The following is a 24,532-nucleotide window of genomic DNA, read 5'->3' on the forward strand; positions in this document are numbered from 1 at the left end:
AATAACTCCTTCACCCCCCAAAAAAATCAACCAGGTATGAAAAAAAATATGTATTCAAAACCTGACAGAAAAAAGTTCTGAATGAGTTACATCTAACCAAGACAACATCCAACTGAAATGAAACAACATATTCCATGGTATGTAAGAATGGCACAGTGGTTAAAATTGTCACTTCTACTACATGGCATGTAAGACTGGCACAGTGGTTAAAATTGTCACTTCTACTACAGAATTCTTTAAAACATTTTTCAAATTCAAGCATTACATTTGTAAATATTCACCAAAGCTTCACAAAAATTGGTGGCAGCATTTTTGGTATACCATACTATGTCCAGTCTAGACATGCAGGCGTACAAAACGTGCTGTATATATTTTAGCTGCCCAACCAAAACCTAGGCCTTCAAATTGTCAAGCACTTTGAATGAAAATATTTAACAATTTTCACTCTGTAAAAAAAAAGTGTGACTGAAACATTCTATTGGGGATTCCAAATTCAAAAATTTCAACGATCAGTTAATTTTTGAATTACCCCCCCCCCTCCCCCCTAGGTTTATCAACTGTACTTAGCCAATTACATGTATCAGCATTAATAAGAGAGAAACAAACCATATACATGTAGTGGTGAGAATATCCATTCCTTTGATTTCCATTTTTTGAGTTTATCTGTGAAGTACTCATCCTGCCTCTCACTTATTAAGTTCCTTTTAGAAAACCTCCTCTTAGACTTCCTCTGAAGACAAGAAGGGAGACAATTCCCTTTGAGACAGTTCATTTTAATCCAGATTCTGGTAGGTAACTAATTTTTTATTTTCTTTAAACCCCAGTTAGCATTCTCCAAAATGTTTCCTTTTCCACACATATATGACAATTTGAAATAGTATTTAGGATTCAACAACTGAATAAAAAGTCACTCCATTTCTAATAATTGCCAGAATATTTTTATCTATATATATATGGTAGTTCCATGAGTGTTCTAACTTTCATATGTCAAATTGAGACGAACATTGGGACCAAGCCTTTGAAGTTACCACACATGACAACTTTCTCCATTTATCTTTATCAGACACATCACACCTTTATTTTTTTAAAGATTTGACCGCATTAAATCCATTAAACTGAAGTTCCGTTTTAAAATAGTGTTAAATTCATTTCATTTCAGATATGTACACAAAACAACAACTTGTAATCTCCTAAGAAGATCTATTTTCAAATGCAAAGTTGTCTCTGTTCATTGACTATATCATCTCATTCAATTCTTTTTCTTTTTTAGTTTTCGGATCGGTAATACCTATCATTTCCTCTTGAACTCAACATCACCACTGACATTTCCTGATTGATTTTCCTCATCTAATTAAATAATTCAGTCATTTTTAAAAATTCTTTAAACAATAACCTGATGAAACTTCAAAGTTTATTTAACTTCCTTTAAAAGAAGATTATCTATTTCTAAATGTGTAAACACATTTATTACCTTAACGAGAACTAATTTACTCCTCAAAACTTGTCATAATTCTGTTTTGATTTATGACTTTTAAAGTCTAGCAGACTATCCCCAATTAAATGCAATTTGACAGGTCATATAATGTATATCTAGTGCACCCTGCCTGCAAAGGCATGTTACGGGTAAATAAACAAATACACAAGCGTCAAATATAACATTGCACATTTCAGACACTGATTTTTTTGTCCTACTATTGATCTAAAAAGACGGAATGATATCACTACAAAAATAACCTGTCTTCCTCTTTCAGGTCAAATCACCACACAATAAATGGACAGTAATAGCATTTAGAAATGCTCAAAACAAAACTGAAAATTAGTATTGAATTGATCATAACTGAGTTTATGCTGGTCTCCGTTTCTAATCAATGAAAAGTCCGCCAACAAGTTGTATAAATCTTCCCATAAGCATGTGTGAACTAAACAGAGAAACTACTTTAATATTAATGGCATTACTTTGTTTCAGATGAAATACAACAGGGTGTCGATTTAGCAGTAAATAAAGATATTATTTCAGTAGCTAATGGCTATTCCTAGAATTAGGGCATCTATACATGAATTGGTTTCTTTTCCTTATTTTATGTGAACAAATATCATCAATAAATCATAATAGAAAAACAGAGATAAAACATGAATCTATGTGTCTACCATTATGTATGTCAGATGGGAAAAAATTTGGGAGGGGATTTGGGTTCATAATTCCTTTCCTTAGCATTTTAGTATCAGGGGACCATAAGTCCCTTCAAAATTGATCTTTCAGACTTCACTAAAATCTAATAAAGGCCAATGAACTTTCTTTAATTGATCAGACGGATCAATTTTGAAGAAATTTCAATGTTTGCCGTTGTATTATAAGCAATACACACTATGGTCAGTCATATTAACTGTACAGTTTGATGATGTACCTTTTAAGATAGAGTTAGTTTCATGGTTTTGATCATGCATCCTATGTGAGTTCCATGTATTTGACCTTCCTTGTTACTGACACCTTGACACCAACAGTCTAAATTTGACAAGAAGTAACAAATTTTGTTCAAAACAGGTTGCAATGATTGAAATAGAAGAAGTTAAGGTAATAAAGTATAAATCATTGGGGAATCTTTTTTGTGCTTTTAAAAAAGGCCCTTTGTTCTAACTTACACAGTTGAAAGTCCTAACTTTTTCCAAGTTTCAAATCAACTAACCACAAGAAGAAAACCAAAAGTCCACAACAAAATGTCAAAGAGAGGAGGTTGAAGGTTCAGGATGGAAGTAAATGAAATTTCAAAGGTCCCATGTCAGAATTTGAAGGTCCAAGAATTTGGACCCACCATAATTTTAATCCCTGAGGCCTAGTGCACTTGTCATTGCCAGCTATAGTTCTACAAGTAATTGAAACTTACCTGCCGTCCCAAAGAGTCCTTTTAATAGTTTGACAATCCACATCTTGGATAAAAGATAGAATTGTCAGGGTTACATTGACATATATATTGTTCTCATTCAACAGTTATTTCTATATCACAGATAAATCCTAGCTAAGATTTTTTAAATAGAAACAGTTTTTTTTTTTTTTTCACAAATTTTAAGGCTAAAGTGCATCTATTTAAAAGTCATCACTTTAAAACCTCAAAATTCTACTTTTCTCATCTCAAATATATTCTCAGTAGGAAAAAATAATGTTGATCTTTAGTATCTTTCTTTCCTACGTCTCAGCTCATGCTACGACTAGACAGGTCTATATATACAAGTCAGAGACCATGGCTAACTATAGTCTATCCCAACACTATCACTTATATATGTTGTTCTCATTCTCATGAATCAATGATCAAAGAAGTTGCAAGTACTTAAATCGATAAAAAAAAACATACATCCAAAAACAATGACCAATACCCTGAGGTCACTGCACTTTCTTGGCTTTGGAATGATTCAGACTCCCCCCACAACAATGGAAACCAAGACACCACAAGTCAATCACAAATCCAAATGAAAACAATCAAATCTGATCTGGTTGTTCATTAGGAAAATAGGAGAAGTAGAAACATTTGACGAGGTGTCAATAACAGGTTTAGAGTACCACCAATACATAAACATCTAATCTGGAGTCAGAGGTAAGCAATGGATAGATAACAAGCCATCAATCAGCTGAAATCTACATCATCTGGTGAAATCTATGATCCTGCTTGTTACTTCACTAAACACTCACTGTTGTTCTTGGCTTATTGTAACATTGGTAAATTGATGTTTTTTCTTGTACAGGTGTCCTTCCTCACCTAAGATCACTTAACTTTATTGATGGGTTTTAAATGTTGCTTTTTTTTAGTTTTACACAATATATATTATTTCCAATCAATTTCCTTATCTGCTAATGTTGTAGCATGTTGACAGAATATAAACACTGTCTCTTTTTTCCCCTCTAGAAAAGAAATAAATCTTTTTTGTGTTTTGAATTCCCTGGTATCAAAAAGGCACTGCTTCAGATATTTCATAATTCTTATTTCAGTGTTAAGAATGCAAAAATTCAGAACTTAAATCAACACATTCAATCCTAGAAAATATGTCTGGAAATGCACATTTTGAGCTCTATATTTTCATTTCGAGCAGAAAAACAGAAGTTTTAATTATCACCTTACTGCCAAAAGCATTTCCATAACAGGTTCCACAAGTAGCTCTCGACTTCCTAACAAATCATCCCAACTGCAATTATAACTCCATTAAGAAGACATAATGGAATTTCCATGCATAGAAACAAAAGCCAATGAATCGCCAATCACATTTGTATGCAAAACGTTTATTCCTTATTAGTCAATTTAAACATTCATCAATTTTGTATCTGATTTCTTGCTTGGTAAGAGAATTTACTGCAAAAGCTTTAAGCTTGCCAGTGTCATTCTGGTTTATATGTACTGGTATATTTCCCCTTTTTATATTATGAATTTGCATAAATTAGTCTTGTGTATCATTTTTCTTAGCAACTAATTGTTTGACATACTATCATTACACAAATTATGGATGAATGAAATTGTGGCAATTTGCAGATGAGTAAAACTATAGTATCAGAAAATTCATCCACAGCAATACAAGTTTCATGTTCCATTTGCACAATTTTTATTTAAACAAGCAAGGTGTCTTGTAAAAGGCAGGAACTGCTCACTCGCCTGGAGTACAGGTTCACCCCCAGGTTTAATGGTGTTCAAATTGTGTGTTACTGAGTTTACATCTAGTTTGTATTGTGTGACTTAATCTTTCTCTGTTGTCTTGTTGGTGTTCCTGACTTTGATTTGTCCAATAACTCCACTCATTTGAACCTCTGATATCTCCAATTCTTCTATTACTCCATGTGTGTATTATTCAAACTGAAAATGAATTTTTACCTCAAACTGACCCCATCCTAGCCTCATTCAATATTTACTTACTGTGTTTCATCATCCAAATTTTTGTGTGTGAACATATGCTACGCCACAATAATTGTAGTAGTGGATCATTATTAGACAGGAGTAAGCCCTTGCTTCTATTCAAATAAGTCTTGGTCAGAGTAACTCAATAAAGTATGGCTACAAAGCTTTAATTACAGATGATAATAAAACGGATAGTTATCATATACAGACTAAAATGACATGAAAAGATATTGATGTTCTGGTATGCAACAGCTTCTTCTGTCTGAAGAGGGTGAATTATACAGTCCCTGAGCACCACATCAGTGTTTTAACAAGAGGGGATCTTAAAAATAGGACAGAGGTAATAATTGCCAACCCACTAAAATTATTGAATAAACCACATCTTTGCCTTTTACTAGGAATGAGTTAAAACCATCACTATTTTACAGAACTGAACATAAAGTTGCACACAGTCGTGCTTGGCCTACCTCCACTCCAAATGAAGTTCAAATGATATCAAACAGCACCTTATCACTTACAACCTATGCCCTATTGCCATAAAGTCTATACCAAATTTGAAATAAATCCATCTTTTGGAAGCAAGATTTTTGTGTTGAAAATAATCTCTATCGTTCCATGTCGTAAATAATGACAAAAAAAAAAAAAAAACACAAAACAAAAAGTTAATATTGGACGGCACCCAAAATTACAATCTATGCCCCATCAATATAAAGCCACATACCAAATTTCATAATATTCCATCCATAGGGAGCAGAGATAATTGTGTGATGAAGTTTGGATGGATGGAAAAGATGATTCACTCATTGAGTGGGGTATAATTTCATGAAGAAGACATTATCAGGTATTTGAAGCAAGACTATATGGTTGAAAACAAAATAATTTTGAAGGCAACTTTTCCAAAGAAATGTTAAAGTAGAAAAACAAAACAACTGAAGTTTGTTGCTGTGAATTCTTTTGACATGCTCTCTGAACAAATTAGATCAGACAAAACATTTATGGCTGAATTATCGTGTCTATTTCTCGGTTGCTAATCTGGAAGATCAAATTGCTGATACCAATGTACCAGATTGCATTTCCATGTCAGGAACATCATGTTCTTTGAGAAACAATTTACCAGAATTTTACAATCTTTCATCCCATACAATTTACACTAATAGTCTTACATAAAACCATTAGCAGGAGTATCACCAGCCCTGGAAACAAAAGTGATAAAATTTTACGGTTTAAACTGATCAATTTCAAACAGCGGAAAATGAGTGTTGTAACAGAAAAATCTGATCTAGACAGACTGAGACCTGGAAGGTGCAATTTTTATGTACATAAAATAATTTTTCCTCTAGCATTAAATTTAAAATCTAATTGTGTTGTACTTTTAACGATTCCTTTATGGTACACTGAAAATACTAAGTTCATTCATGACTTTGCTTGATCACCATGAGATCTTCATTGTCCATAATACTCAGACTTAGAACCAAAAAGACCCAATGCATTTAGCACAATAAAACATGGTTTAACCCACCATTTTCAGTGGAAAAACCTACAGAATTATTGTAGTTGTTTCCAACATTCAGTTTATTGCCTTGATATTGTCATTTGTTACATAAACTTTCCTTCTTTTGACAATTCCTTTAGAATATTGCCAAGTTTTTGCCTATAAATATTGTCCTTTATTTCAACGTCTATACTATGAAAAGATTATAAAAAAGTAAATGTGATAGTGGCTTAAACTAATGCCTTTCAATACCTGGAATACATGTCTATGTTTCATGATGATGGAACTCCATGTTCATAGGAAAAAGGTTTCAATATTTACCAAAGCATGACTGATGACAGGACATTGATCCATACACTTTGTTGATGAGTTATATAATTGGATAGTGGGCCTTACAAGAGAGCTTGAAAACCTCATCTGTCTTTTTATTTGAAAATATGATACAACAGAAAATGAATTTAACATTCAAAAGAAATATATGAGTTAAGCAACTTTCAAATCCATAATAATAATGACTACCAATATAGCTTCAAATCATGAATTTGTTCTAAGGGCATGTACAGATACTGGACTAAACAAAAGTAATCTTCATCAAACAATATAATAACAAAATATAAACTATTGCCCTCAAACTTTGGTCATGAAAGTTTTAGTGCCAGAGACCTGGAAGCAACATGAATATCTTCCAAACCTAACCAGTACAATACCCATATGTGATCAATAACAGCAATTTTTTTCACAATATGTTTCTATTTATACTAATAGAACCATTAAGATATCCCTTTGGGGAGTTCTCAGTTTCTCCAATATAATAGGGAATCAATCCTGTCAGAATCTCCATGACCTTTAACTTCAACAATGGGATAAAACAGGAGGTAATTAGATTATAGATTAATTAATGATATTAATTGGTTCATTATGATACTTATGAGTTTTGTTCCTTAACACCTGTGAAGGATGATCAATTAGTAAGAAATTGATGAAAATTGAAAAGGACTTGCATGTACATGTATAACCTACTAAATCACAGCAGTAATAGCCTGTCACCACAGGCTGACACAATATTGTTTATTAAAAGTACAATGCTTGCAGTACAAGTATAATGATACTACTTACAATTATAATGATGCTTCCTAATTTAACATCAAGATAGAAAAATATATCTTTTATTTTGACATGAACCTCCACGCATAGATACCCATTTCTTACTCAATCTCTAGTGAGTACTTGAAGGAGAGACAGTGTTTATAATTTCAAAGTCTTTGCTATGACTTAGCTGGGGTTTGAACCCACAACCTGGAAGCACTGTCTGTAATATCAGAGAGTCTTATATTTATGTTCCTGCATTACCTGAATAGAAAATGCCAATATGTAACTGTCCCATGAGAGTCAATGATTGATTTATGAAAGTATAGTATTGTATGGAAGTGAACATGCTATGATGAGAACATTGTAACCATGTATAATTTATGACCCTTGCCCTTGCCCTAGCCCTACTACCTACTCTATATGGTGCCTCTAAAGTGCTAGGTCATTATTATAATCAGAGACAGGTTAAACAGCCTGGTCATTGATAACGACCATCAGCCCCCTTTGATTATAATGATTCTACCCATTAACCCCCAACTGGGATTACCTATCTGAACAACTGATCTCACTAACAATTCATTATACACCTAAAATATATAGACAAGGTGTTGATTTAATTACAGACATATCATTTCATTTGCCTGAATGTGCCAAACCATATCCTTAAGTCAGAAATGATTCACTATAGAAAACAGATCATCATACACCCATAGATACACCATATCAATAAATTAAAGCAGGTCTGAGTTTCATAAGAATGGGCCCACAGCCATGCTAAGCTTGTCATAAAAGTTGAGTAAACAGCGCTCAGAACGCTGGCCCTGCCCACAAAGCAACTTGGTTGTGTGCCCCAGTTGGTTGAATGGGGTACATCAGGCATGCTAAAGAAAAGTGCTGTGATATTCAACAATAATAATAGCATTGGCTCAGCTACAGGAGGCTAAAGTGCCTCTCCCTATATCCAGTGGCACTTAGAATTCATCAACCCTACTATCCTAGTGTCCCATCTCATTTTTAATTGCATCATCATTTCATGTTCACTGCCCAAATATAGCTGAAATATTGCAGCTTAAGCATTAAACAACAACCAATCAAAAATTTTTTTTCATTTCATCTCATTTTTTCATTTTATGTTAACTAAGAATTAGAGCAGAAGATTCTTTTTTAAAAGTGAAAATGTTAAAAATGTTGGTACATTATTAAAAAAAAATGGTAAATAAAATAACAAGAGGCTCCCAGGAGTCTGAATCGCTCACCTGGTTAAAGTTTGTCTTTCAAGAGCAATAAATTTAACAAGGAGTTGTCCAACAATTTTTACTCAACAAGACTTTAGTACGACTATCTTAAAGATCATTTCTGCGATTGAAAGTTTCTTTCTATCTATTGTAGTTTTCAAGATATTGGCTGAAAACTGTAAAAAGGAATTCATTTTTCATCTTTCAAGGGCAGTAACTCTTACAAGGAGTTGCCTGACAATTTTGATCCCTGAAGACTTTTGAAGGCCTTATAATAAGGGTCATTTCAGCAATGGAAATAATTATGCTAAACCTAACGGTTTTGGAGATATATATATATATATATATATATATATATATATATATATATGCAAAAATCACAGTCTGACCCCTATGTTCTATTTTTAGTAATGGTTGACGTATTCTTCAATGGATCAAAAATCCCCACATCAGTTCTATGTAGGAAACTCCAAGGAACATTCACACCAAGTTTGATTCCAATTGGTCAAGTAGTGTAAGAGAAGAAAATTTTTGAACGAAATAACATTAGCAAAAAACGTCGAAAAAGGGCAATAACTCTAAAATGGCATAACAGATTAAAATGGAAATTTGACCACACATAGTTCTTATCATGCTTAACAGTTTTACATGGTCAGAATTTGGCTAAACCTAACGGTTTTGGAGATATATGCGAAAAACTACTGTCTGACCCCTATGTTCTATTTTTAGTAACGACGGCCATGTTTTTCAACAGATCAAAAATTCCCACATCAGTTCTATGCAGGATACCCCAAGGAAAATTCATACCAAGCTCAGTTCCAATTAGTCAAGTGGTGTCAGAGGAGAAGAGTTTTGAAAAAATTGTTAAGACGATGGACACAAAGTGATAGCACGAGCTAAAATGGCCTTTGGCCAGGTGAGCTAAAAATTAGTCCACACAGCAAATTATGAGAAAAACAATTAAAAAATAAGAAAAAAAAACACACACGTACACATTTACTTATGAAAGTATGTTTATTTATAGGATACCAATTTTCCTGTTTCTTATTGTTTTGGCAAACAATGAAATTAATGCCTCAATAAAATGAAAATAACAGTTCAATTATATGAATTAAAGAAACTACAAACTTTCATTTTTTCCCTAAGCCATGAGAATTGGTACCCACACTTATAAGTTCTCCAACAGTTTTCATCTTGATAAAAAATTTCTTTCTTGAGTGTGTGAGGTATAATTCAGACAATGTAAGTGTACAAGGTCTGGCTCAAGATAAGATGGAAGTGATAATTGGCCAGGCCTCCAAGGAGATAATTGTTTTACTTCATATTGATTAACAAAACCAAAATCCCAAAAGGAGGAGGGGTGAAAAGGTTATGGAGGGTTCAAGGTTTGGGAATAATTAACTTCAAGAAATGGGTTGAAAGAAGGACACTGCAGAAATATATGTTTAGGTGTGGTTATTTAGACATTCATGCTTTGAATGCAATAGCTTAACAAAGTCGAAGATTTTTACACAATATTTCAAAAATTTAGAAAGGCAAAAGCTAATTGTACGAACTCAACACTATTGCACCTCATAACATTCTACAATTAATTTGATAACCCCCCCCCCCCCCCCATTCCCCATTTGATAACAAATACCTTTCAACCTCCGAATTGAATTGGATCTAAATCTAAAATTCTATAAAAGTTTCATTAAATTCCAATAAGTTGTGTAGGAGGAAAAAGGAATAAGAGAATGGTGTAATGGAAGGAAGGATGGACACACCTATCACTATATGCCCCCTATCAAAGTAGAGGGTACAATAATCACTACTTGACATGCAAGAGTAAATGATACCAAGATTCTAAAACACATGTCCCATATAATATGAACTCTGCAATACCAGTACGACTGTGTTTACTTAGAAAATCTAAACCTAAGTGGACTCTTATGGCAATCAGTAAGAACACAAACCCCAAACCACAATGTTTAAAATCAATGTATCTAAAATCTAAGCTATCTCTATGTAGTTACAAAAAAAAACAAAAACAAAAAAAACATGTAAAATCACCAAAAAATCTGTGCAATAATATTCATATAAAGCCTCAGCTTTACAAGCACTCGGTGCACACTGCATGAAATTTAAATACCAGTCAAAGGGAGATGATCCAATCAAATATTTGTGCATCAAAATTACTACCTTCAACTAAATGTGCCTGAACTTCATATAAAAAAAACAGAAAAAAAAACACCACACACTACTTACGTTTAGATCCTGGCCAAACATCTTCAGATAGAAAGGAAGAAAAGTTAAATTTAGCCAATAAATACCATAATTCACAAATATTGAAGTATTGAATTTTCCTGGATAAACATTTATCATCACTCAATACTCAATCAATATATTAAATATTTTTGTTTGTGGCAGCTTTCCAAATGTGATGTTATGACACTATTGTATGCAAATTATCTAGCAACATTTGCACAAGATTACGCTAGACTTAGACTAGTCTTGTAAGGGAGTGTTTATAATAATATGATCATGAGACCAACCATGTGCCATCTGATCTAGTAATGCATCTTTTTACTCATTTTCACAACAATTATAGCTACTTATTGAATTAATATCAGTCCTGACAAATGTCAAAGATGCAGAATCATTATTATCCATGTACTTTTTTCTCAATTAGCACTCAATAACACATGTTTCAATAATAAGTTCTCTGTTCAGTTGTTAAAAGTACATGTAGGAGTTCAAGTACAGTATTTGGGGATGGCTAACAATATGTTTGAGAAATTCCATTTCTAAATCGAAACTAAAGTTTTAAAAGCTTCCTGTCATTAGAATTATGTGTCTATTGACTACAATGCATGAGTAACTATATAGCTTCATATATGTGTCTGGTTTTGAACAATACCTAAATTACTAGCTTCCCAAAAATTCCTGTAAAATTACCACCTTGTAGACCTATAGCTAAGATTTAATTCAACAAATAACATGCAATTTTCAAGAAAATTGAATAAATCACCCCACACCTTGCTTAAGTCATCTGACCTGAGGGGCAGATATCGAGGTAAGAGTAGAACTGCTAAGACATCAATGTCATATGACACTCTCGCCATAATTAAATTTTCTCCATCTTTTCAACAGCTTAGATTATAAGATTGATTTTACATTAACAAATCTGTAATATCTTTTGATATTTGACTATGTTTATCTCCTCTATAATTTCTATAATAGAAACTTGACACTTCTGATGATAATCTATGTTCAAGGGTTATATCAAAAATGGACAGTCATTTTCTATACAATAACTTTGGTAGAGGGTACCAGAAAATGTCTTCTCATTTGTGATTTTAAATCTTTATTTATTCAATATGTTTCAATATCATGGTAACAGAGGTCACTTTAAAGGTGGGATTAAGGGGGGTGGTAAATTTACCTTTCCCTGTGGGCCTTGCATTTTCATCAAAAGATGCTAAAAAGCCCTTTGACTTCAAGTTCATTGAAATGCAATAACAGCCCACACAATGTTCTGAATGACCTTTCTTGATCTTGATTTAAGCCCATTCTATTTTCTACCTATGGAGTTCCTTGGATTACAAGTAACCAAATGATTAATTGTTTAGGTGCTCACAAATGTAAGTCCCATAACTCCAACAAATACTGTCAAATCAAATTAGCGGGGTGATGAAAGGAAGTAAAAATTGAGCCAAATATTTCTACAGAGTATGCAAAGATAAGTAAGGTTCAATATCTATGCACACAAACTAATAAATGCAGCCCAATATCATGTCCAACTGATACATTCTTGTGGAAGAATTTTTAGCTCCAAGACTTGCTTAGTCTCTCTTGAATAATTAAATCTTTAAATAAAGAAAACACCATATCATTACTGTCAATTATTTTATTCTTCTCCTTTCATTTATTGATAAATTTTGAAACATATATTTCAACAACTCTCACATCACCATACAAATAATTTCCTGACTTCTGTACAAATCACTCCTTATTGACTTTTGGGTTGACCTTGCAATGGTCAAGTACTACTGTCGCAATGGTCAAGTACCCTTAGTTCATGCACATGTGTTACATGAAGGCTTATGTTTTTCCTAGTACATGTAGCATTTAAATTCTGGCTAAGTAGCAAATGGGTACAAAACTGAAAATTTTTACATCTAAATAAATACAATAAATTGAGCAATACATGTACAAACAACTTGTAGCCATATGTTCCCCGCTGCAAAAAAAAAAAGATGAAAGTGCAAAAATCATGTAACTCTTATAAAATTTGTCAAATCAAAATGGTGACGCAATACGGTGACTAACAATCCTACAAAATTCAAAGAAGGTCCTTGAGCAGTATCTGAGGAGTTCCATATAGGGGCAGGGTTCAGTAACTTAGCAATTTAGCAATCTTAGCAATACATATTTATTTGCCTTTGTCTTCCTAGTTGAAGTTCGCATAGAAGACAATCATTCAGTAACTTTGAGGAAACTTACTTCATTAATGCTATCTGCACCAATTTTACCATCAAATAATTCAATATTTAATACTTGCGTTGATACGAATAACTTTTTCTATTTATTCCATCATATCATGGACACAAAAATCCACCACTACATTGTTGCCCTGAATATTTGATTATTTTCCTAATAGGATTAAATGTAAGTATATTCAATAGTGGCTTAGTTTGTTCTATTCTGACCATATAACTGTCCAAATATAGTGCTATGAATTTTAAGATTTACCCTCAATGGAAGAAGAGGTTTTCCAGTTCTTTTTTACGTTAATTTTTATAGTAGTGTGCCACTTCATAATATACTATGATTCTTGAACCTCATCATTATTTAGACAAAAAGATTCATTTAAGGTGTATAAAAACAGGGACTTAATCTGCAGCATGAAAAAACTTTCTTCACAATTACTGGAAATGATTATGTTAACAACACAAGCCTTATTCGATATGAAACTATTTAGCTGATAGCAAAAGCCTGTTGCATGCATGATTTGAAATGGTAAGGCTACATCTGAAATTAGACAATAATTTCTACCCAATTTCATTCCTAACATTTTGTTCAATGTTGACTTTGAAGACAGGCATTCTTTGCCAATCAATTTCCAATCACCTGTTTTTACTAAGACACTGAAAGTGAAATACTTTTCAATCCTTTTTCATTTAATACAATGGGAGCAAATAAAGTTTTCTTTATTGTGAAATTCAACATGGTTAAACTGCACTGAAAGTGAATTTTCAAGAACAAAGGGCATGAACAATATTCTATTAAAACTATAAAGGTTTATTTATTAATGAGAATTCCAATGAATTCTATCAAATGCTGTAAATGTTGGCTTAAACCATAAAATTACTACTACCCAGGTAAGAATAAAAAGATTTTCCAAGGCTAAAGCATTGTAGTTTGTCTCGTTCACTTATAAATCACCCACAACAACATACCAATTTTTTAATTCTTTTTTCTATTTGCTTTGACAGCAGAAACTTGGAGAAACAAATCTAAACGAATTAAGACATGTGTGGTCTAACTTTTTTTCCCTCAGGTTATGGAAGCATAAAATTGGTTAAATTTGTTGTGATAAAATACATTTATTTAAAGGAAAATAAAGTCTTAATCAATAAAATATGGAGCATATTAGAAAATAAGTAAAAATGTTTATACAATACTAAAAGAAGGTTAAAGTTTTTAGCATGTAATTGCGACTTATAAAGGCATTTCCCCTTCAAGTTAACTATGGACAGTTCGTGTATTGGGTCAATTCAATTGATTTGTTTTCATCAACTTTGACCAAAGCAATTTAATGAACCAATTGTTACAATAAAATAAATTAATCACATTCTTCCATTAATGGATAAAGGTAGGGCAAAAATGCAGGACATTTTTTTTTAAATCTGTTATGCTCTTTTTTTTTTCTCGCACTTCATAAACCATAATCTCAATGACTGTTATTACCATTCATAGAAAAATTCAAAAGCAGAAAGAAAAAAAATGCTCTGGGCAGCCATATGCGCCACCCACCCCACTAAAATATCAAATACACCACAAAGCAGTCCTATAATTTCCACAAAGTTTGTAAATTAATTTAAATATTTAACTACACTTAACATCTAAACCTACTAAATATGAAATAAAAATTCATACACGGAAAAAAAATATTGATGTTTACAAAACTTTAGATACAGACAGACAAGTAAGTTGATGAGATAACCAAAATTATCTAGGTAAATGAACTGGTTGTAAAACCCATTTGTTTCATCATGACAACAATTACCATAACATACCTGGTTCTTACATATACCGGTACTTAACAAAGGAAAAGCCTATACCACAAACACCTGCAGAACCATATATATATTTAACTAATAACTGACCAAATTTAGATAATTGTTTAACACACCATAGTAGCTTGAGGGTTTATATAAAAAATTTTTGGTGGATGAGTCAAATGTACAAATGGAAAACATATCAGGTGTCAACTAGCACCTGCTATAGCCCTCATTGTAGTTCAACATAGAATGGTCTTAAAAACTTTCTTCCCATATTGTCTATGTTCCTCCAACAAATCTGGTGTATAGACTTCATACAGTCCTTCTCAAGTTCACTCGGTCTTTAGTTTTAAATTAGAGTTCTGAACTTAGATATCTCTACTATATGCATACAATCAAAGGAAGTGAACTGTATTGTAACATATAGAAAATCACCATCTTAACTATACTCACAGAGTATTCACACTCCTCCCCACCCCACAATTCATACAGAAGACCTTTACTGAGTAGTTGCAACTACATTATGAACATGGCATTTTGTTCCTCATTGAGTTTCCTCACTCATCCCTTATTTGATAAATGACAATGTAATACTCACTAAGTATTCTTTTGATGAGAACTTGTCCTCTGTGGTCTGAGTTTTGATGGAGCCGACTCAAGTCTGAAACAAAACAAAATAATATCATTATAAGGGAAGGTGGTGGAGTTAGGAGTCTGAGAACACAATTGATATGAAGTTAAATCTTATCAATTATAATTGGCAACTTTAAATTTAATCATTATTATTTTTTTTTTTTAATCAATTCATGGTCAAGCATTTTTTTTCAATGCAGCCTATCATATCTTATATCAAGCTTATTTCATGAAAGAAAATGACACAGTGAGCCCAATGGGGCTAAGATGTGATGTTTGATTGTACCATTAAACAAGGAGCTCACAGGAGCCTGAATTGTCCACCTGGTTGAATTTTACCTTTCAAAGGCAATAAATTTAACAAGAAGTTGTCCAACAATTTTGACTAAAGAAGTCTCAGAATTGTCAATTCAGGACATGGAGTTTCACAGGAAAATATATTGAATCTGCTCAGGTAAGCGTTTTATTTCTGTTTGTGACCATGTAGATATTTCTGTCATTGTATGGCGTGTCGTACAGGCCTTTAGTTAACTTCTCACGTGGCGGGTCAGTCTATGGTTTAAATTCCATTTTTGAGTGAACATTTAATTATTTTGGGTTAATTTATTTGTTTCAGGGGTTTTTCCTATCCAGTTTTGTGCTCCATTTTGAAGGAAACAACGTATATATTGTCAAATGCTATCATCCTAGTTTTTGACACAGATATACCTAAATACCATACGTTAATGTTAGTTTTGTACGGTGTACGACGACCCATATTTCCGCAATTTAGCGGATGCTGTAATATTTATAGTCAGCGATAGTTGGTGTTAATTTCGCTGGAATGTTGTATTAATATATCCTACAGTTCTATTTGTTACACAGTGATATTTGCTGAACTTAGTTTTCCGTCGGTGTATATGGTGAAATGTTGAAATATTGTGTGGAAGTTCAGCACAAGAATTGTGTTATTTACTTCTGAAATTTATATTGGCCTGAAGGTGTGTATTTGGTCAATTTGAATGACAAATTGTGTTGATTTATAAGAGAAATGAAAATTACAGTGTGCCATGAGAATCAGAAATGAATATATATTGAAATAGTGAAATTTAGTTTGAATTTATATAGAGAAAGTCTACAGAAATTGTTGCGTCCTAGACCCTGACCGTTGATTATGGTGTACCGTAGGAGCTATGGTGAGAGGTGATGACTGAATGGATCTATTAGATTTTACTACACCAATTTTTAGTCTGTTTACTGTATGTGAACTGTGACTTCTGTTTGCTTACATACTTTCATTTGCATGCCCATTTATTTATGTTCATTTGCATGTTGTATATATGTTTTGTTTTGTTTGATTTGTTCAGTTTATTTAGTTTTAGTATAATATTATTTTTACTTTTGTCTCTATGAATGTTGGCCAACTGACAATCTGACTAGCCTACGTCTTTACAACTTATCATAAGATCTTTTCAACAATTGAAAGTTTCTTTTAATCTACCATAGTTTTCAAGATATTGACTGAAAACTGTTAAAGAAAAAAAAGTCATTTTTCCCCTTTCAAGTGCAATAACTCTCACAAGGAGTCATCTGCCAACTTTTATCCCTGAAGACTTTTGTAGTCCTAATAACATGGACCATTGCAGCTATTGAAAGAATTTGGCTAAACCTAATGGTTTTGGAGATATATGCGAAAAACTACTGTCTGACCATTATGTTCTATTTTTAGTAATGGCTGCCATGTTGTTTTTTTTTGACGGATCAAAAATCCCCATAACAGTTGTATGCAGGATACCCCAAGGAACATTCATACCTAATTTGGTTTCAACTGGTCAAGTAGTGTCAGAGGAGAAGATTTTTGAAAGAAATAACATTAAAAATAGCAAAAATCATTGAAAAAGGGAAATAACTCCAACATTGCTTAATGAATTAAAACCAAAATTTGACCAGAGATAGATCTCATCATGCTAAACGCTTTTATTTTGTCAGAATTTGGCTAAACCTAACGGTGTAGGAGATATATGTGAAAAACTACTGTCTGGCCCCCCCATGTTCTATTTTTAGTAACGGTGGCCATGTTTATATATGAATATTTTGAACTAAATTACTTCTTCATGAAGTACATTTAAATGCAAGTAAAAACTATCTCTGTGATAGAAAAGAATTATACTACAGATTTTAAATAATGAAGAGTTAAGTACAGATCCATGTAAGAATCAAGCAGGACCAATAATAACAGTTGCCTTTTATTTTAAAATGTTTTTAATTTCCTGTATTTTTTAGCAAAATTGATCAATAATGTTGATTCAACATTGGTCTGGAACATCCCATCCCCTTTAGAAATGGGTGGAACTCTCTTCAGCACTCCTGAAGCACAAATTGTATTTCATGTGAGTCAAACATATATTAGTTATCAAAAATCAATATTAATTCAACATTTGTTGAAATATTGAATTGCACTGTATAACATTATAAATTTCAAGTTATCATTTCAAAGATTGAATTCCTCAATTTTTTTTACATAAATGTGGACAATTTTTACATGGTACATATTTTTTTTGTCCATAGATTTATTTTCAAATAACATTAGAATGGAGGTTAATATATTATATTTGAAGATTTGTTGTCTTCAATGTACTCTATTGCTCAATCTGCCACTACCAAATCCATGGCTGATAACTCCAAACCTCCCTACCAAATCCATGGCTGATGACTGCAAACCTCCCTACCAAATCCATGGCTGATGTTTCCAAACCTCCCTACCAAACCCATGGCAGATGACTCCAAACCTCCCTACCAAATCCATGGCTGATGACTCCAAACCTCCATAATGCATTACCTTTATCTCCTAAGTATGCTGTCAAAAATTCCACAGTATCAAACACCACTTGCCTGGATCTTATAGACACTAATAGTCAAGTTGAGAACAAAGTCCAGATCAAAGATTGATATTGAAAGAGACCGGTGTTGAGCATTGTACCATGCAACAGGAGTCACAGATTGATTTTGTGTTTTATGGAAGACTTCCTTCTTCCTCATACTGCCCACATTAGACTGGTAGTTGTACAGTAACAAAAACTTTCATTCACAAACATTATATACTGAAGTGAAGAAATGTAAATCCAGCAAACTAGACAACTATTTCCATGTATAATCTACAAGACCTGAACACATGGATCCACATTTTCAGATTAACCAAAGATAATCATTGAAATACATATACAGAATATGGTTCCTGTATGCAACCTTACTCTAAAATACATCCAAATATTGCCTATTATGAAATTACAAAATTACAACCATGAAAATCTTCATTTGCATTATCACCCTTTGCAAGAGCAGATATATCATGTTTCAAGCACATCTACATCTAATGCCTTACCTTCCTAGAAGTTTCATTAAAATCCATTGAATGATTTTGGACATATACAAGGATGGACAAACAGACCTAAGTGAATCATACACATCCTTGAACTTTGTTTTAAGGGGTACAAGAAAACAGAAAGCACAATAATACAGCACAGTAGTACAAATCAATTTATGTCAGAACACCAAACGGACATATCTTAGAGCTGATATATAATCATACTCTAAGAACACAGTGATTATACCATGAATGTAGTTTATGGAGATGAGATTTCCCTTGCTATACTAATCAATAGAAAATCATACAAAGATCAGACAAATGCATAATGTCATAATTATATAATCTGTCAAAATTCCGTGGAAAACCATAATGTGACTCAGAAGAACAAAGGATGCAGAAATGTGCATCTGATGGTGCATCTGTCAATAAGGAAAGAAAACAGACTGATGAAAGATGAACGACCCCAGATGGAAAGAAAAGTGCTACTGAAGATACAAAAAAGTTGCATTTAGTCATGACAATTTAGTGACAAGTTTACAAGTCAGACATGATTATAGTCAATTATCCATTTTCGGTCATTTTTACAACTACTGGTAACAAATGTAAAAACTTATCCACATTTCTCCACACATAGTGGTCCTTATATATGTATCATAAAAAGAGACTTGAGACAGATAAAATAAGTGAAATCTAATAATTCACCTACATTGTGCTTGTAATAAGAAATTATGGCAGAAATATACATAATACGTCAAAGGATTCTTTAATTATGTTTTATACTATATTCAAAACTTCCAAAGGGCAAAGAAAGTCTAGACAAATAATTTGATCTCCCCCCTATTTTAAACTTTTTTTTTACTCTTAACAGTCACAACAAATCACCTACCTTGGGGCAACCTTAATCCTCAGTTCAAATAATGGTAAACAGCTGATTCACTGAACACACACAAAATGGGACCATTTCCTGTTTAACTTTCAAGCTATTGAGATATTTGTAGGGATACCCACTTGTGGATGTCTCCTTCAATGGATATCCACTTTTAAAATTTCCGAAATTGGACTTCCTGTTCTAATTCATATAATTTGTTGATTTTTCCACCTTTATAACCTGGTAATAACAACAAAAGGCTCTCACCATCTGTCTTCTGTTACTATTAAATTCCAATTTAAGATTAAAAGGGAAACAAGACACTAAATGGAGATATTTTAAGTGTTATCCAGCACACAATGACCACTACATAACTGGCCACTTTAATCAATATAAAACACCTAATTTGAACTTTTAACTCCTAGCATTGGTCACTACACATTGTGGTTATAGAGACTTAGGAACAGCACATGCCTTCCAGGTTAAAGATTTATGTTAATCATTGTAATAAGATATACCTTAAAAATCGTAATGTGACATAATTTTACAATTTAATCGCTAGTTGCAGGTAAGCTCAGGTAATCTGACTACTGAAACGTGGGACAAATATTTTGTATCCAAAAATCAACAAACATGACTTTATCTTGTAATCTATAATCTTGATTATTAGTTAAGCTAATATTTTCTTCCATAAAAAAGGATAACCAGTTTGTTGTGGGAAAGGATATTGTTGAGGAAAATTAATAGCTTCTAACAAAACAAGGCTTTTAATATCCTGTTAAAACTTCAATATACTTTGAACTGATTTTCATGTAAAGTAAAGATTGACTTCTAGGGGTCTATCAAAATAAAGAAGATAAAATTAAGATTTTCTGGTCATATTTGAGGATTTAAAAGTAATATTTCCATACCAACTACTGTTACACCAAAGACATTCTTTAATTTTCTAACTGTTAACTTAAAACTTAAAATGAAGAAAACAGAAAATAATTCTTAAAATATTGTATGATAGGCGATAGCATGAACCATCTTACTATAACAACAAAAGAAAAAATAATTAAATATTGCATTAACCCAAAACATGCCTTCCCTTTTACTATAACTGTGGGAAGCTATCAATTTTCAAATTATGAAAAATCAAAATTTACTTCTAACATCAAGCCACCTCACTGAATAATAGTTTACAGCTTTCATTTCAATCCAATAGATAACTCAAAAGATACAAGGAATAAAAATCTGTCTGACAGACAGACAGACAGACAGACAGACATGAAAAAGTAGCAGTTTAAATAGTTGAAAATGTACTTATATCAAACCATTAACCATTTGACTGCATGACCTTGCAAAACAAGACCACTTTAATCAGTTCCATGTAAAATACAAGACATTTATCATTAAGTGTCAGAATTGAACTTATCGAAGATATGAATAAATAATTCATATTTGTTTTAATATAAAAATTAATCAATCAAATTTTTAATTAATCATATTTGTACTAGGCATAGTGCATCAAGAGTTCATACATTTTAATGTCAAAACACTAATGTTATTAAAATGCACCTAAATTTTAAGGCTAAAAACTTCACCACAAAACAACCAAGAATATGAATTATGTATCCCTCCCCAACTTATGATTATAATTTTAGTAATTTTCTTATTACCTTTATTCACTATATTTCCAGTTAATGTATTTCCATGTTATGACATAAATATGCAAATTAGGTTATTAATGCTTGAATGATTATTGCAGAACATACTTTAAACTGGCACTAGATGTTGGCAATGCATCAACAGAGTAAACAAAAACAAAAACAAAACAAAGTTCAAAAGATTATCCTCCTAACAAGTCATAGGTAAATCTTAAACCCAAAGTTCAAGCACCAGGTGTCAACCAATGACAAATAAAATACAACCAAAACAGTTTTTATTGAATGATTTCTTCAAAAGGAGTTTGGACTTAATTGAAATAAAGAACTCCCATATAAAGTTTGAATGTGTGAATTTCCTAAAGTCATAATGTCTACCTATCTTAGGTCAAAATTGGTCTAATAAACACACCATTGAGGGATTTCATTGTTAATCACATTCAAATATCTCCAACATGGTGGTCTATAACAGATTATTTTTCTGCTAACACCACTTAATCTAGTTCAACACTGATTGAAAAGTTTACAAATAAAGTATCTGATTGTGTAGTGATAGATAATAAGATCTGAAATTATTTGAATGGAACAGACACATTACAAGGGCTGATCAAACTTTTATGACTAGAGACAAAAAAATGTCAAGTATGTATATTGTGTGATTAAAGAAATATTGAACCTTGAATATTGTTTTCAGAGATGTGTATTCTGTTTGAACTTGTCATTGTGTATTGCATACTTGTTTCTTTGATGTCAGCAGTTTTGTTTGAACTTGCCCTCTTCAGTTGTACAACACATTGGTTAAGATTTTTGCCATCATAAATGACCATATTTTTCTCTTAATCATTAATATATGTAATATCCAAAATTATGATATTTTCAGTAGTATCAAAGTGTATTTATATATACCAAACATTATTTTTAGCAAAGCAGTTATAGTTACTATTATTTTCAAATCTAAGAATAAAGGTTACTTGTTCCATTATTTATCATTACATTAGATGTAAACATAAGCCAAGACAGTACCAAAGATATGTAGAAAATGATGTCTCTACAGTGATTTTGTTACCCTTTCATTGCTGAATATCAGCTGTTTCCTCTTGAGACTTTTCATGAAATTTTGAAAAATATTTTTCCCTAAGGGAGGAAAATTCCTAATTGTCAAGCATAATTTTTTGAAAACCAGGTAAAGAAGCCAGTGAAATGTTCCTTGAGATGTGATTTCTCTGCCTGGTGCTTTGTTCACTTCTTTTTTTTTTTTTGGCAAGTCATAACCTTATGAATATTGGGAGTATATATTTGTTAGTTCGATATCGGTTTTCAGTTCCAGATCGGCATATGACATGTTTCTTTCCCCCATAAAGTATTTTCCCAATGTGTTGAAAATACAGCAAAAATTTACCACAAATTAAAGGGATGAGGCTTCTTTTAAAACAAGGAACAAAATCACTGCTCCACCAAAACAGTATTTTACACTACAAGGACTATTTTTTAACTTCCTGATCAAAGAGAGATAACTTGATTTTCAATCTAGCCAAATGACAAATCATTCATTTCATCCTATCACTATATTTCCTCTTTATTTCAGAGTAATGAAAATGATGAAAGACAAAGATATTCACAGACAATGAACTAAGACCAGAGAACAATGAATTTCAGCCCATGATCAAGCTTATGATTTGTGTTGGTATAATATTTCAACAGGCCTTGACAGACAATCTGATTATTATCAAAGTTTAAATGGGGTCATGTTTAATTCTATTGGCTAGTTCAAACATGTATTGTTTAAAACTAAGTTCAAAAATAGACAAACAGTCTCAGGCCTAATTCACACAGTAGGTAATTTTTAATTTTTTTTTACCGAACATATTTACTGCTGAGGGCTTTGTTTTTTTCTTTTGTTCTGGCATCTACTATTTTATTACAAGTACTGACTAGGTATTCAAACAAAACCAAAATTTCTTGAATCTTCGAATTTGATTAGTCATGTAAAAAAAAAAAAATGTGAAAATAATAAAATTTTAAGTCGAGGCCTTAAAAATGACATTATAACATTAGATAATAATTATCACATTTTCAATTGTTGCTAAAGTCACCTGAAACTTAAAGAACAACACAAGATTGAGACAGAAATTGTCACAAGTATTCCTAGTGATCATGTGATACCAGTGATACTTTGAAACCATATCATGCACTAAGTATACTGGAAACATTACATTTTTTTTTAAGTTTGTAGATTTTTTTGTAATCACCAAAACCAGAATTTTTTTAAAGGATGGCAAAAGACAGGTTCATACCTGGCAAGCTTTCATTGCAGTTGTCGAGGAGCCTGGACCTGTACATCCTCTCTGGTGTCACTGAAAAAAAATTTAAAAAAACATCTAAGAAATCATTTCCAAATAAACACAAATAATAATGAAAAAAGTTATGAATTATGAGTCCTATGATACATGGTAATTGCAACCAGTGTTATTTATCTTGTAAACAAATATTACAAGTAATTGTACCATTTTTCAGTTGTTTTTTTTTTTTTATTTTAGGTCAAACCAAGAATGGAATTTCCAAACAACATGCAAATTATTTATTGAAAATATATAAAATATAAACAAATTCAAATCCTTAACAACTTTTGCATAAATTTATACTATAAAGAACATTTAAAAAAAAAGAATTTAGACTATACATGTACCTGTAGCAGAACGAGAAAAATATTTCCGTCTTAGAGAATTGTGAAAATCCATAATTTTTTAACTAAAAAAAAAAGAAATCCACTCAAATGTGCTAAAGACATAAAGTGCCATGCAGAAGTTCAAGAGAAATGAAATCAACAAGCGAAATTTAAGCTCTCTAGGAGCTACCCATGGTTCAGTAATCTCCCTTTGTTTTACTCTCTTTTGTGTACACTTTTTGCCTATCTAAAGTCAGGGTTCTCAATTTACATAAGAACTCTCAATTTCACTAGCTTTCTGACTTACAGTACTTAAAAGCAGGTCATTCTATTTGCATTTGCATTTCTATTTAAATTGTTTGTTGAATCTATTTACACATACTTGAAAAATTTACTTAATTTAAAGTTTGAATGATCT

At 32.1% G+C, this 24,532-nt stretch overlaps 1 protein-coding gene and 2 long non-coding RNA genes across 21 annotated transcripts in view; 1 reads left to right on the top strand and 2 right to left on the bottom strand.

Moving 5' to 3' along the window:
• The window catches only part of LOC148612838 (disabled homolog 2-interacting protein-like), a 119,092-nt gene that overhangs the window by 66,920 nt on the left and 27,640 nt on the right, over positions 1-24,532 (bottom strand). For 7 of the 17 annotated variants that reach the window (XM_088594618.1, XM_088594616.1, XM_088594613.1 and 4 more), the window contains 3 exons: positions 23,744-23,803; positions 15,555-15,617; positions 10,938-10,958 (listed from right to left, as the gene is read on the bottom strand). In XM_088594618.1, the coding sequence (XP_088450744.1) occupies positions 10,938-10,958; positions 15,555-15,617; positions 23,744-23,803 (144 nt within the window). Of the gene's footprint in view, positions 1-606; positions 1,401-1,471; positions 1,491-10,937; positions 10,959-15,554; positions 15,618-19,821; positions 20,011-23,743; positions 23,804-24,135; positions 24,209-24,532 lie in introns of those variants that run through there. The other 10 variants (XM_088594614.1, XM_088594617.1, XM_088594627.1 and 7 more) reach the window with 7 other exon arrangements.
• Positions 15,655-24,177, top strand: LOC148612839 (uncharacterized). 3 transcript variants are annotated; one of them, XR_015924507.1, is made up of 3 exons: positions 15,655-16,043; positions 23,035-23,129; positions 23,987-24,177. It is a non-coding gene; the product is annotated as an uncharacterized LOC148612839 (long non-coding RNA). The 3 variants fall into 3 exon arrangements; XR_015924506.1 differs by lacking the exon at positions 15,655-16,043 and adding an exon at positions 16,214-16,569; XR_015924505.1 differs by lacking the exon at positions 15,655-16,043 and adding an exon at positions 21,919-22,091.
• LOC148612840 (uncharacterized) lies at positions 15,736-18,942 on the bottom strand. The gene is made up of 2 exons (XR_015924508.1): positions 18,264-18,942; positions 15,736-17,935 (listed from the first exon to the last, which is right to left on the bottom strand). It is a non-coding gene; the product is annotated as an uncharacterized LOC148612840 (long non-coding RNA).

The sequence above is a fragment of the Perna viridis genome, chromosome 7 (genome assembly GCF_037379345.1).
Source record: "Perna viridis isolate PV_CMFRI_1.1 ecotype Kerala chromosome 7, ASM3737934v1, whole genome shotgun sequence".
Classification (NCBI taxonomy): Eukaryota; Metazoa; Mollusca; class Bivalvia; order Mytilida; family Mytilidae; genus Perna; species Perna viridis.